This window comes from Sminthopsis crassicaudata, chromosome 3 (genome assembly GCF_048593235.1).
Source record: "Sminthopsis crassicaudata isolate SCR6 chromosome 3, ASM4859323v1, whole genome shotgun sequence".
Lineage (NCBI taxonomy): Eukaryota > Metazoa > Chordata > Mammalia > Dasyuromorphia > Dasyuridae > Sminthopsis > Sminthopsis crassicaudata.
Window position 1 is genome coordinate 607163681 of NC_133619.1, and position 11700 is coordinate 607175380.

Consider the following 11700-nt stretch of genomic DNA (forward strand, 5'->3'; position numbering starts at 1 on the left):
GACACTTTCTGGATAGGTGGTCCTAGGCAAGAAGGCTTAGTTTCCTCCTCTGTAAAAAAGGAATAAGAATAGGATTTATTTGCCCGTGTTGCTGTGAGGATCAAATGAAACAATACTTGTGAAATGCTCCACAAACCTTAAAATATTATCTATTCTAGTTATTATTATTACCATCATTATTACTAACAGTGAACGACTAGTTTGACTAGAATAAAGATATGGGAAAGAAATTTATAAGATTTGATTAGGAAGGTAAATGGGAGTCAGATTGTGGAAAGTTTTTAGTCATAAGTTGAAAAGTTTGCATTTTACTGTAGCTGCAATGAGAAAAATTTTGAGTTAAAGGCTGAAATGCTCCGATAGTTTTGGGAGGATCAATTTGACAGATTATGAAGTTTGGCTTCATAGAGAAGGAGGAGGGGTACCGAAGGGAGACTACTGAAGTGATGCTGATGAGAGGTGATGAAGACTAAAATTAAGAGGGAGAGAATGTCACGGCGGGAAAATTATTTCCCTTTCCTTGATTTCAAAAAAAATTTCAAAAGAATAATTGGTAATGACCAGTATTAAGCAGCAGTCTGGACCTCTACATAAAGCTTGGAGGTCTACAAGTACTTTCCTACATTATCTCAGAAGCAGCATGGCCTTCTTGAGGTTTGTCTTACTTTATCTTATTAAAATGTAAATCTTTTGAGGACAGGGGCCATCATGCTTTCTGATTGGTATCTCCAACACTTAGGAAAGTGCTTGAGACCTAATACGGGCTTAATATTGAATAAGTGAATTAAGTCATTTCTGTAAAGTGGGTTCTGATAGTTAAAATACTAGAAGAATATTAACTCTTACCATCATTATTATCATCTTGGGGAGGAGGGGAAAGGGAGGGAGAAATTAGAGAGAGACCCTGAAGAGCTGTGACATATCTTGAAAATCTCCCAACTTCAGGTCAGTTCCCTCCCTCTCCACCCAATGTATCCCAGCACGCCTCAAGGAGCTGTGGATGAGCCCAAGAGCAGGTCAACACTGGGCACCTGGATCAGAATCAGTGTGATGGAGTGGATAAAACACTGGATCTGGCATCAGGAAGACCTGGGCTTAAATGCTCCCTCTCCTACTCATAATCTGTGTGAGCCTAGGCAAGTCCCTTCATCTCCTCAAGCCTTAGTTTCCTCCTCTGTAACATGAGGGTAGGGTTGGGCTTCCCTTCCAGCTTCCAGCTTTAATCTCTGTCCCTAAGATGCATCCCTGGAGAACCCCAAAGTCTAGACCATATCCTTTTGTAGAATTGATGGCCCAGTCCACTAACTTTGTCCTGATGTTCTTGTTTCCCTGCAGGATATCCAGAGAGTGCTGACCTTTCAGCCACTGAGGTTCATCCAAGAACACATCTTGATCCCAGCCATTGACTTCAGCAGTTCTGGGAGCCTGGTTCCCCCGACCCAATACTCCCAGGTGAAGGTACCTGGGACCAGGGAGAACCTAGGAGTTCCACTGCCACCTGGCCTGCCTGAGATCACCTACCTTGGACAGAGCGAGATACCGATCCCTGTTCTCCTGGCTCACCAAGCACTTTCCCTACCTTCCTATGCCCCCCAGTCAATCCCAGAGGTGGGACCCCCTTCTTATGCCCCCCAAGTGACTCCTGACATAGAGCCCCCAAACTATGCCCCTCAGGCTGTTCCTTATCCATGGCCCCCATCTTATGGAGCCTGCGTGGAAGACTCAGGAGGAGAAATGTCTCCACAGCAGGATTTGAACCTCAGATGCTTCGGTGGAACCACAGGCCAACCTCAGCCCAAGCAGATTTCAGATGGACCTTTGTTGCTAAATTCCCAGTCCAAGGAACTCCAGAAGATTTCCAGAGGAAAAGAGTTCTTCCATCAGCCCCTAGGACTGCAGAGAGAACAGCCATCCAGCCCAGCTTTGCCCCTGGTTCACCCAAATGGTTCACTGGAGTCAGTAGCTTCAGGATACTTAAGCAATCAAACCTCTTTACTTTCCTCAGTCCAGGTGGAAGACCAAACCTTTTCCTTCCCTTCTCCCAAGCTTTCCCTCCGATTTCAGCCCAGGGAGCAGATTCAGGGAGCCTGGGGCCTGCTAGATTCTGTAGTGTGTCCCAAGGATGAACTTCCTTCTCCAGGACCTGAGGAGGACTGCCTAGCACGATCTACAGAGCTTGATTTGCTCTTCAGAGACTTGGACCTCACAGTACAGTGGGAACCTTGAAGGAAAGTATGGGGACCAGCCCCCTCCTCATGTTTAGGCAGTCACTGCCGTACGCCCCTATTGAGTTCAGACAGAGCCTCAAGCTGACCAGCCTTTTCTAGAGGTCCTAGGAATCACGGCCCTCCCTGTTTATATTTGGGTAAACATAGTTTCTGTCCTCAAGGAGCCTGCAGTCAGAAAAAGAAAATACTATTTCTGCCCTCCCAGAATTGCAGTCCTGGGAGGGAAGATAGTCCTGTTTTAGAGACTATCCCCATCTATTTTTGGGAAGCCCTTGGTCTGAAACAGAGGAACATAGTCATTACCCTCAGTCTGAAAGGGGAGACAGCCCCTGCTTATGGGGATCCCCCATCTGAAAGGTGAGACAGTCCCTGCCTGCAGGGAGCCTCCAGTCTGAGGAAGGAGACAGGTCCTCCCAGAAGCTCCCTGTCTGAGGAGAGAGACACAGTGCCCGCTTTCAGGGAGCCTCTCACGGATCTCCCTTCTTAGGAAGGCAATATTCCACTGCCTTCAAAAAGCCCTCTGAAGAAAGAGATGAAGCTCTTGTTATCAGGGAGCTCTCTATCAGAGACAGAATTTGCCCTCAGGGGGGTCCCCAGCCTGAAAGAAGGAGACACTTTCTCCCATGGGCCCTAGTTTGAGGAGACAGACAGCCCTGACTTGGGGAACTTCATTCCCTTTATAGGAGAAGACCCTGAGGAGAAAGGTGTTTAGGGAAGAAGTTAATAAGACCCTATTTCCTAAAGAAGATGGACCCCACTTCTAAGCCACTAAGCCCCAGTTTTCCCATTTCAATGACCTTAGCAGCCCCATCTCTAGGACAATTTTGATTCTGCTATCATGGCCTCTCTCTCATTGACAATCACTTCCTCCTTCCTGGCTGCTGCAAATATACTCATTCTGTCTGCATTCATTTCCTCTACAGCCTTTTCTTACAAACACTTCTCAGTCACTTGCAATTTAGCTTCTTGCCTCCAATCCATCTGTTCATTGTGCCCACTCTCTAAAATTACCACATTTCTCTTATTTGCTAATTCCAGTCCTCACCCTTCTAAATCTCTCTGCAAAAGTTAGAGACCATTCTCAATACTAGATACATTTTAAGCAAAAATTATCTTGTATTTACTTTCTTTATATTTTGCCCAGATTTATATGTGTACATGTCTTCTCCCCACTCACAGTCCCCGGTGTAAGCTTTCTGAGAGCAAGGACTGTTGCATTCTCTATTCCTAGTGCCTAGCACTGTCTGGCACATAGTAGGCACTTAAATGCTTATCGGTTTGGTGATTCCATCATGGGTCCAGTTTTCATCTTTATGCAAATGATTCTCATTTTCTCTTCTGAAATCCAGGCTACAATCCCAACTGCCTCCTAGACATCTCCACCTAGGTATCCATTCCACGGATGTCTCACAACAGACATGTTCAAAACAGAAATTGCCTTTCCCAACATTGTTAACCCCTCCAAATTTCCCAAATTTTATTCCCATTCTTTGGGGGCAGCTAGGTGGCCCAGTGGATAGAGTACTAGGACTAAATTCAGGAAGATCTGAATTCAAATCTAGCTTCAGACACTAGCTGTGTAACTCTATGCAAGTAAGTCACTTTGTAACCCTTTTTTGTCTTGGTTTCCTTATCTGTAAAATGAGCTGGAGAAGGAAATGGCCAACCAGTCTAGTATCTCTGCCAAGAAAACCTCAAATGGGTCAAGAAGAATTGGACATAGTTGAAAATAACTAAACAACAATAATCTTTCCAATCATTTTAATTCACAATCCTGGAGTATCATTACTCTTTCTTTCCCTCTTCCTTCCTGCATCCTGAATAGGGCAAGTCACCCATAAAATGAAGATATTAGACTGGAAGAGGTTCCTTCTAGTCTTAAATCTGATGATTTCTTCTACTTGTTAATGATATTCTCTTAAAATTAATTTATATCACTCCCTATATATTTTATACTTATTTAAGTATATGTTGAATTTGTACCCTACCCCCAGTAGAATGTAAACTTCTTGAGGGCAGGTTTGTTTTTTTATTCTTAGTATCTCTAGCATTTATAACAATACCAGATTTTTTTGTAGGTTCCTAATAAATCCTTGCAAAAAAAAATTTAGGTTCTTTTGTCAGAATGCTTTATCCTGATTGAGAAAAGCTAGAGTATGATCTGAGTCAGAAACACTTATCTTTCCGAATTCAAATCTAGTATCAGGTTTTACAACTGTGTGATTTTGGCTGAGTCACCTAACTTTGTCTCAATTTCCTTATCCTTAAAATGAGCTGGAGAAGGAAATGACAAAACACTCCAGTATCTTTATCAAGAAAACCCCAAATAGAGTCATGAAAAGTTGGACATGATTGAAACAATTCAACAACAATAAAAGGGACAATAACAGTACCTGTTTTATAGGGTTATTGTAAAGATTAAATGAGATAATATATGTAAAACACTTTGCAGATCTTAAAGCACTATACAAATGCTAATAGCTATTAAGATGAATGCCAGAGCTGGGACTAGAATTATAGAATTAAAATATTTTAATGATGGAAGAGACTTTGATAGGAGGAGTCAAGGATAATTCTGTGGCTTGGGATCTGGAACTAAGTTGGGGGAAGACTTGCAAAAGTCCAATTTTAGTTTACACCCTTCATCTCACAGAGGAAGAAAGTAAGGTCCAGAAAGGAAGTTAAAATTCAGGCTTCTTACTCTTTGCTTTTTCCTACTCCTCTCAATCAAGCATGGAGATGCAAAGAAGGGAAATAATGAAGGAGTTAAGTATGAAAATGCTAGAGCTGCTGCTCACCTCCTTCCCTTCAAACAGCCTCTCTAAGTCCTTTCTAAATGTTGAAAAAGAGATTCAGACTCTCAGGACTGTGAAACCAAGTCAGTTTCCTCTTCCAAGGGACACAAGATAAGCTTCTCGATACCAAGAAAAGCTTCCTTTTACTCCCTCTCTCTGCTGCTGATGCACCTGTTGGCATCCTTATCAGCTCATTAATATTTAACCATTATTTGGGGTCATTTGGTACCATTTTTTTCAGCAGTCAAGTGACAAATGGAAAGATTTCCCATGTATCCAGGTCTTTTCTTTAAGGTAGAACTGCTCAATTATCCCCTAAAGCTTCTGAGAGTAAATCAAGTCTATTATTTAAGGATATTATTAGAACAGAGACAGACACGTGGGCTTTTGATCACTGAGGGCTCTTCCAATTCTAAGGTCTTTTGAAATTTTGAATCAGAATGTTTTAGAATATTAGAGCATGGGCTATTAGACTAAGAAAGAATCTTAGAAGATCACAGCTGAAAAGTACCTTAGAACAAACAATGTCAGAGTCAAGAAAAGTTTTAGAATGTGAAATGTCATAACTGGAGGGGTCGTTAAACATAGAATGTCAGAGCTAGAAGGAACCTTAGAATTTAGAATGATAGAATTGGAAACGGTCTTAGAACACAGAATATCAGAGCTGTAAGGAATTTTAGAACCCAGAATATCAGAGCTGGGAAGAATATCAGAACTGGAAGGACTCTGGGAACTTAGAATGTCAAAGTTGGAAAGATTCTTAGAACCCAGAATATCATGGCTAGAAAGAATCTTAAAACAAAGAAAATCAAAGCTGGAAGGAGTATATCAGAATATCAGAGAACACAGAACACAGAATATCAAAGAATATCAAAGAAACCTTAGGACATAAACTGTCAGAGCTAAAAGGAACCTTAAGAACATAAAATTTCAAAGCTGGTGTGAGATATAGGGCATGAGATTATTTTCCAGTTTTCCCAGCAATTTTTGTGAAATAGTGAGCTCTTATCACAGAAACTGGAGTTTGGGAGTTTATAAAATATTATGTTACTATAAAACTGATTATTATGTCAAACTACATGAACCAAGCCTCTGAACATAGTCTGATGGAATGATACCACTCTCCAGCTCATGATAAATTGGAAAAACTTTAAGAAAGTTCAGTATCATTGGAGTGAAAAGGGGTGTTCAGTTCAGCTCAGATAGAGTCTGAAAAAGCCAGATCTTAATCCTAGCAAATCAGCAACTGAGACCCAGAGTCTTGGTTCTGTAGAGGAGCAGGCCATTGAGTAGCCTTCAGCCCCCCTCAGAAGGTAAACCAAGAAAAAACAGACAAAGTTACCCCCTGAATACACAAGAAGGCCCTGTGCTCAAAACCAAGGCTCAAAGCTGCATGGGAATTTTGAGATAGTGCCCCCTTTACCTCAAGAGCAGAGCTTGATCATAAAAATTAAAAAAAAAAAAAAAAAGGAAATAGAAAAAGAAAAGGAAAGAAAATGAGCAAGAAACACAAAAGAATCTTGATCATAAAAAGATAGTAACAGAGAAGACTAAAACACCAACTCAGACGAGAACAAAATGTCCAACAGAGGAAATCCCAAAGAGTGATAAACTGATCAAAGAGACTTATTGGAAGTGCTCATAAAAGACTTTAAAAGGCAAATAAATGTAAAAGAAAAACATGAGAAAAGGAATGAGATGTATGTATGCAAGAGAGTCAATAGCTTGGGAAAAGAAGGCGATTCCTTAAAAAATACAGTTGACCAAATGCAAAAAAAAAAAAATTCACTGAAGAAAACAATACCTTCAAAAGTAGAATTAGTTAAATGTAAAAAGAGATACAAAAACAAACAGAAAATCACACATTAAAAACCAAAATAGAGCAAATTAGCGAAAGTTAATGACTATAAAATATCAAAAATCAGTCAAACAAATTAAAGAGATTGAAAAAAATGGAAGAAAATTTAAAATACTTCATTGGAAAAAACAGCCAAACTGGAAAATAGATCCAGGAGAAACAATTTAAAAAGCACTGGGCTACCTTAAGGCTATGACCCAAAAAAGAATCTGGAGACCATTCTTCAAGAGATCATCAAAGAAAACTGCTCTGATATACTAGAAACATAAGGGGAAATAATCATTGGGAAAACCCATCCATCACCTCCAGAAAGAGATCCCACAAGAAAAAGTAGGAGGAGAAAGAGGAAAGAAAAGAGAGGGGCAGAAGAGAAGGGACGGCAGAAACACTAGGAGAAAGGGGTAAGAGAAGGGAGAGGGGTGATAGAAGATAGGACAGGTGATGTGTGTGTGTGTGTGTGTGTGTGTGTGTGTGTGTGTGTGTGTGTGTGTGATGAGGGCAAGGTATTTAACTTTCCTGAGTCTCAGTTTCTTCATTTGTGAAATAAGTGGATTAGGCTTGATGGCCCCTTTCTAGCTCTAAATCTATGATTAATCCAGCATAGGGAGTATGAGTTAATTGCTAAACCTGTTGTGCAATTGTGCAAGTATCCTGTCCCCTTGGTGCCCTTCAACTGATCCTAGCTCCAGAATCACAGCCATAGGAACATCTTGGCCCTCTTTTAAGGATGCCTTCATTCTGGAGAAGCTAAAGGAGATTAGGGTGGTGGGGAGGCAATGCAGCTTCTGTTACCAATGAGGCTATTTCTGCTCCCTAGAATTCTTTAGTCACATGGGGGCTGGCCCACTTGGATGGGCAGGAATCTCTGGAGACAAACATAAGATTCATAGATTGACATCCAGGAGGGACTTCATAGATCATTTATTCCTTCCCCCACTTTATGCACAGGAGACTGACTGACAAAAAGGGAAAAACACTTTCCCACAATCATACTATATGTGACAGTGGTGACACTGGGACTGGAGTCGTCTGACCCTTTCCCAGGATAGAAAAGTTTTGTCCCCTAAAAAGTGGGGTTAGATAAAGTTCCCCCAAATCAATGGGGAGGAGTTTGAGAAAAGAACCATATAGGAAAAGAATAAGAGGCATCATTATCTCAGTGGAGCCAAGACCCCCAGCCCTCCTTTTGTATATATTTGGGGGGAAGAGGAGGGAAAGTAGTCTTCATAACTCAACCCATTCTTACAGGACAATGATAAGAGAGAGTTAGCGGCAAATATAATGTTCCTTATCAAATCTTTTTTTTTTTTTTAATCTTTGCCAATTCTAACAACCTAGGTTCTAAAGTCTCTCTGCCATTCTGTGTTCTAAGAGCCCTTCAGGCTCTGACATTCTATGTTTTAAGATCCATCCCTGTTCTAACATTTCTAAATCAGAAGTGTCAAATAGTCACCTACCCAACAGAACCAGATTAAAATGTTATTGGGAAATAGCAAGATCAATAGACATAGATAATATTAATATGTTTCCTAAGTCAAGATTTGATAACTACATGGAGTAACCAACAGAATAGACCTAGAGTCGGGAAGACTCCACAATTCTAATCCAGCTTCAGAAACTTCCTAACTGTGTGATCCTGGGCAAATCACTTTACCCTGTTTGCCTCTGTCTCCTCATCTGTTAAATGAACTGGAGAAGGAATTAGCAAACCCCTCCAGTATCCTTGCCAAGAAAATCCCAATAAAGTCAGGAAGAGTTAACCCTGACTGAAATGACTGAAAAGCAATTGCAAGTCAATATGCATCATCCTGAAGGAAATAGATAAGGTTTAGTGTCAAATTTCTAATTCTATTTGACACTACTCTTCCAAGATCCCTTCTAGTTCCGATATTCTGTGTTCTAATATTTCATGTCCTCCAGATCCTTCTAAGGCCCCTTCTGGTCCCACCATCTGTGACTAAGATTTCAACTGCCATTACTCCCAGGACCTGGAGAACGCAAGAAGTAGAACAATGGCCAAGGATTATTCCATGTCACTGCCTTACCCTCTCCTTCCACAGCTTTGAAAGCCCAGCCTTCTGGCTGTAGCAGAGGGACCTGATGTTATTGTCTAACCCTTCTCTTTCCCTCCCCTGAAACATTAAGCCTTGGACGGAGCCATTGGAGGTACAAGCTGTCCCCTGCTTACAAAGGGCTTGTCTTTCAAAAGCTCTTTTGTCAGTCTTTTGGAATTCATAGTAACTATGTTATAAATGCTCCTTTGGTTCCCAGGATAGCTCTAAAGACTAACTTAACCCACTGAGACCCAGAGAAAATATAAAAGAAAACACTAGTACTGCACTCCTTGTAATGAATAAAAACACCTGGCATTACATTAACAATGAGAGTTTTGAGAAATCCTGCAAATTAATGATTGAGAAAAACAGATGGAGAAGATGCTCTTAAAGCTAGACGGAATCTTAGAAACTCCCCCGTCCAGGAATTATCCCATTTTGTTTATGTCATGGACCTCTTAATTCTTTGAAATCTCTGTACCTTTTTTCAAAATAATGGGTTTATTTTTTTAATCCGTAGGATTTCAAGGAAAACAAATATATTGAAATACAAATAAATTGAAATATAGTTATCAAAATATTTGTTTAAAAAAACAAGCTTACAGACCTTGGGTAAATATCCCTTCCTGAACCAGCCACTTCATTTTATATGTGAATAATTTAGGCCCTGGAAAATGACAGGATTTGTCCAAGATCACACAGGTAGAATTTGAACAGAGATTCTCTGATTCCAAAACTAAAGTTCCATCTATTTACTAATGGCTAATTTTTAGGATTCATAAGCCCCAAGCTATATCTTCAAGGCATTCACTCTAGAAATGGAGAGAAGTGCCTTACACAGAAGTGCCAGGAGTGGTAAGGAGAAAGAGATAATAAATCAATGAGGAAAAAAATGGAAAACCAGACACTTCTTGGGTTTTAATTAGCATCAGATTTGAAGTCAGAGGACTTGAACTTCAATTCCAATCATGTCAGATGTACAATATCAGGTAAGTCTCATAAACTAACTAAATCTTCCTTGTCTGTAAAATGGTGATCTCAATACTCCCCAAATGATCATTTGGGAGCCTCTTAGATGTTATAAATTTACATTTTTTTGTTAGCATTTAAAGGTTTGCAAAGCATTTGATAGATTCTCTTGCTACTTGAGAGGAGAGGAGGACTAGAAAGATATAAGCAAAATGAATTGAGAGGTGGTGGAATGGTCAAAGAATATTCATTAATGGTTCAGTGTCACCTTGAAGTCTTAGGACAGCTAGCTAGCACTGCTGATAAAGTGCTGGGCTTGAAGTTAGAAAAACTCATCTTGAGTTCAAATCTGGGCTGAGACGCTAATTGTATGAACCTGCGCAAGTCACTTAATTCTGCCTCAGTTTCCTCCTCTGTAAAATGAGCTGGAAAAAGATATGACAAACTATCCCAGTATCTTTGTCAAGAAAACCCAAATGGGATCACAAAGTGACAAAGTCAAAAAGGACTGAGAAGTGACCCAATAACAAAAAAGAAAATCTTATATTGAACAAAGTTAATAATTAGAGAAATGTCAATTAATGCAACTCTGAGGTTCTATCTCATACATGTCAGATTGGCAAAGATGCTAAAAAAAAAGGGGGGGAAAATAACAAAAAAGGGGCTGGAAGAAAACAGGCACATTGATGTACTGTTGGTAGAGCTTCGAATTGACCCATCCATTCTTGGAAATGGACCCATGTGTATAAAAATAATGAAAGAGCTATTTTTTTTTGTATGGTAGTGTAGGTGCTCATTAATTGTAAAAATAACTGAACAAAATACATGTGAATGGGCTAGAATACTATTAAGCTGCAAAAAAATGATAAAGGGCTTAGTTTCGGAGAAAGCTGGAAAGACTTGTATGAACTGATGCAAAGTGAAGTGAACAGAACTAGGAGAACAATTGATACAATCCATAGTAACATTGTAAAGACAAAATACATGGTAACATTATAAAGGCAAACTTAAGACCAACTACGATTTCAGAAAATGGATGAAGATTTTAATTCATTTCCTGGCAGAGAGATGGTAGATTCAAAGAATAAAATAAGATATAGGGGTTTTTAAAAATATATAACAAATTTGGATATTCATTATGCTTGCTAATACATATTTGTTACCAGTTTCTTTTTTTTTTTTCTTTTGTTCTTTTTTTAATGCAAGGGCAAGGGAAGATATAGAAAGGAAATTAGATTTTTGTTCATTAAAAAAAATTAAATTAAACTCTAAAATAAAAATAAGGGGGTTGGACTAGATAGTCTTAGGTCTCTCTTCCAGCTCTGTGTTCTATTAACACAGACCACTGAACTTGGAAGGACCTTGGAGATTGTCTAATCCAGCCTCCCTAGCTTTATAGATGAGAAAAGTGAGACTTGGAGAAGAGGATCATGGAGATAAGCATGTAATAGAGACAAGACTTGAACTCATAGCCTCTAGCTCCCAAACCAGTACTCAATCCATTGTACCATAGTGACCTCCTTCCCTCCCATTCTGGTACACTTTCTCTTCTATCCCATGGATGGCAGCCAGGGCTGAGAGCAGACCAGCATTCCCAGAGAACCCTTGGGGGCTGCTCACACCTGTTCCTGATGCTGGCTGGAGGCCAGCTGGGGCCAGAGCAGTTCCTATATTCTCGCCCCCTTGGAAACTCCCCCCTCCCATCCCTTAGATGCTTCTCATCCATTGTCATAGCACGATCCAGGCTGGTGCTATATTTAAGACATCTCTACTGTGCCCAGAACGCATTCTTCCGC

The 11700-nt window shown here is 40.1% G+C and overlaps 1 protein-coding gene across 1 annotated transcript in view; it reads left to right on the top strand.

Moving 5' to 3' along the window:
• Positions 1 to 3537, top strand: part of IL22RA1 (interleukin 22 receptor subunit alpha 1) — a 24124-nt gene extending 20587 nt beyond the window's left edge. The window contains exon 7 of the mRNA XM_074305848.1: positions 1336 to 3537. Coding sequence (XP_074161949.1) covers positions 1336 to 2226 — 891 coding nt within the window. The 3' untranslated portion in view covers positions 2227 to 3537. The remainder of the gene's footprint in view (positions 1 to 1335) is intronic.
• Positions 3538 to 11700: the final 8163 nt, after the last annotated feature.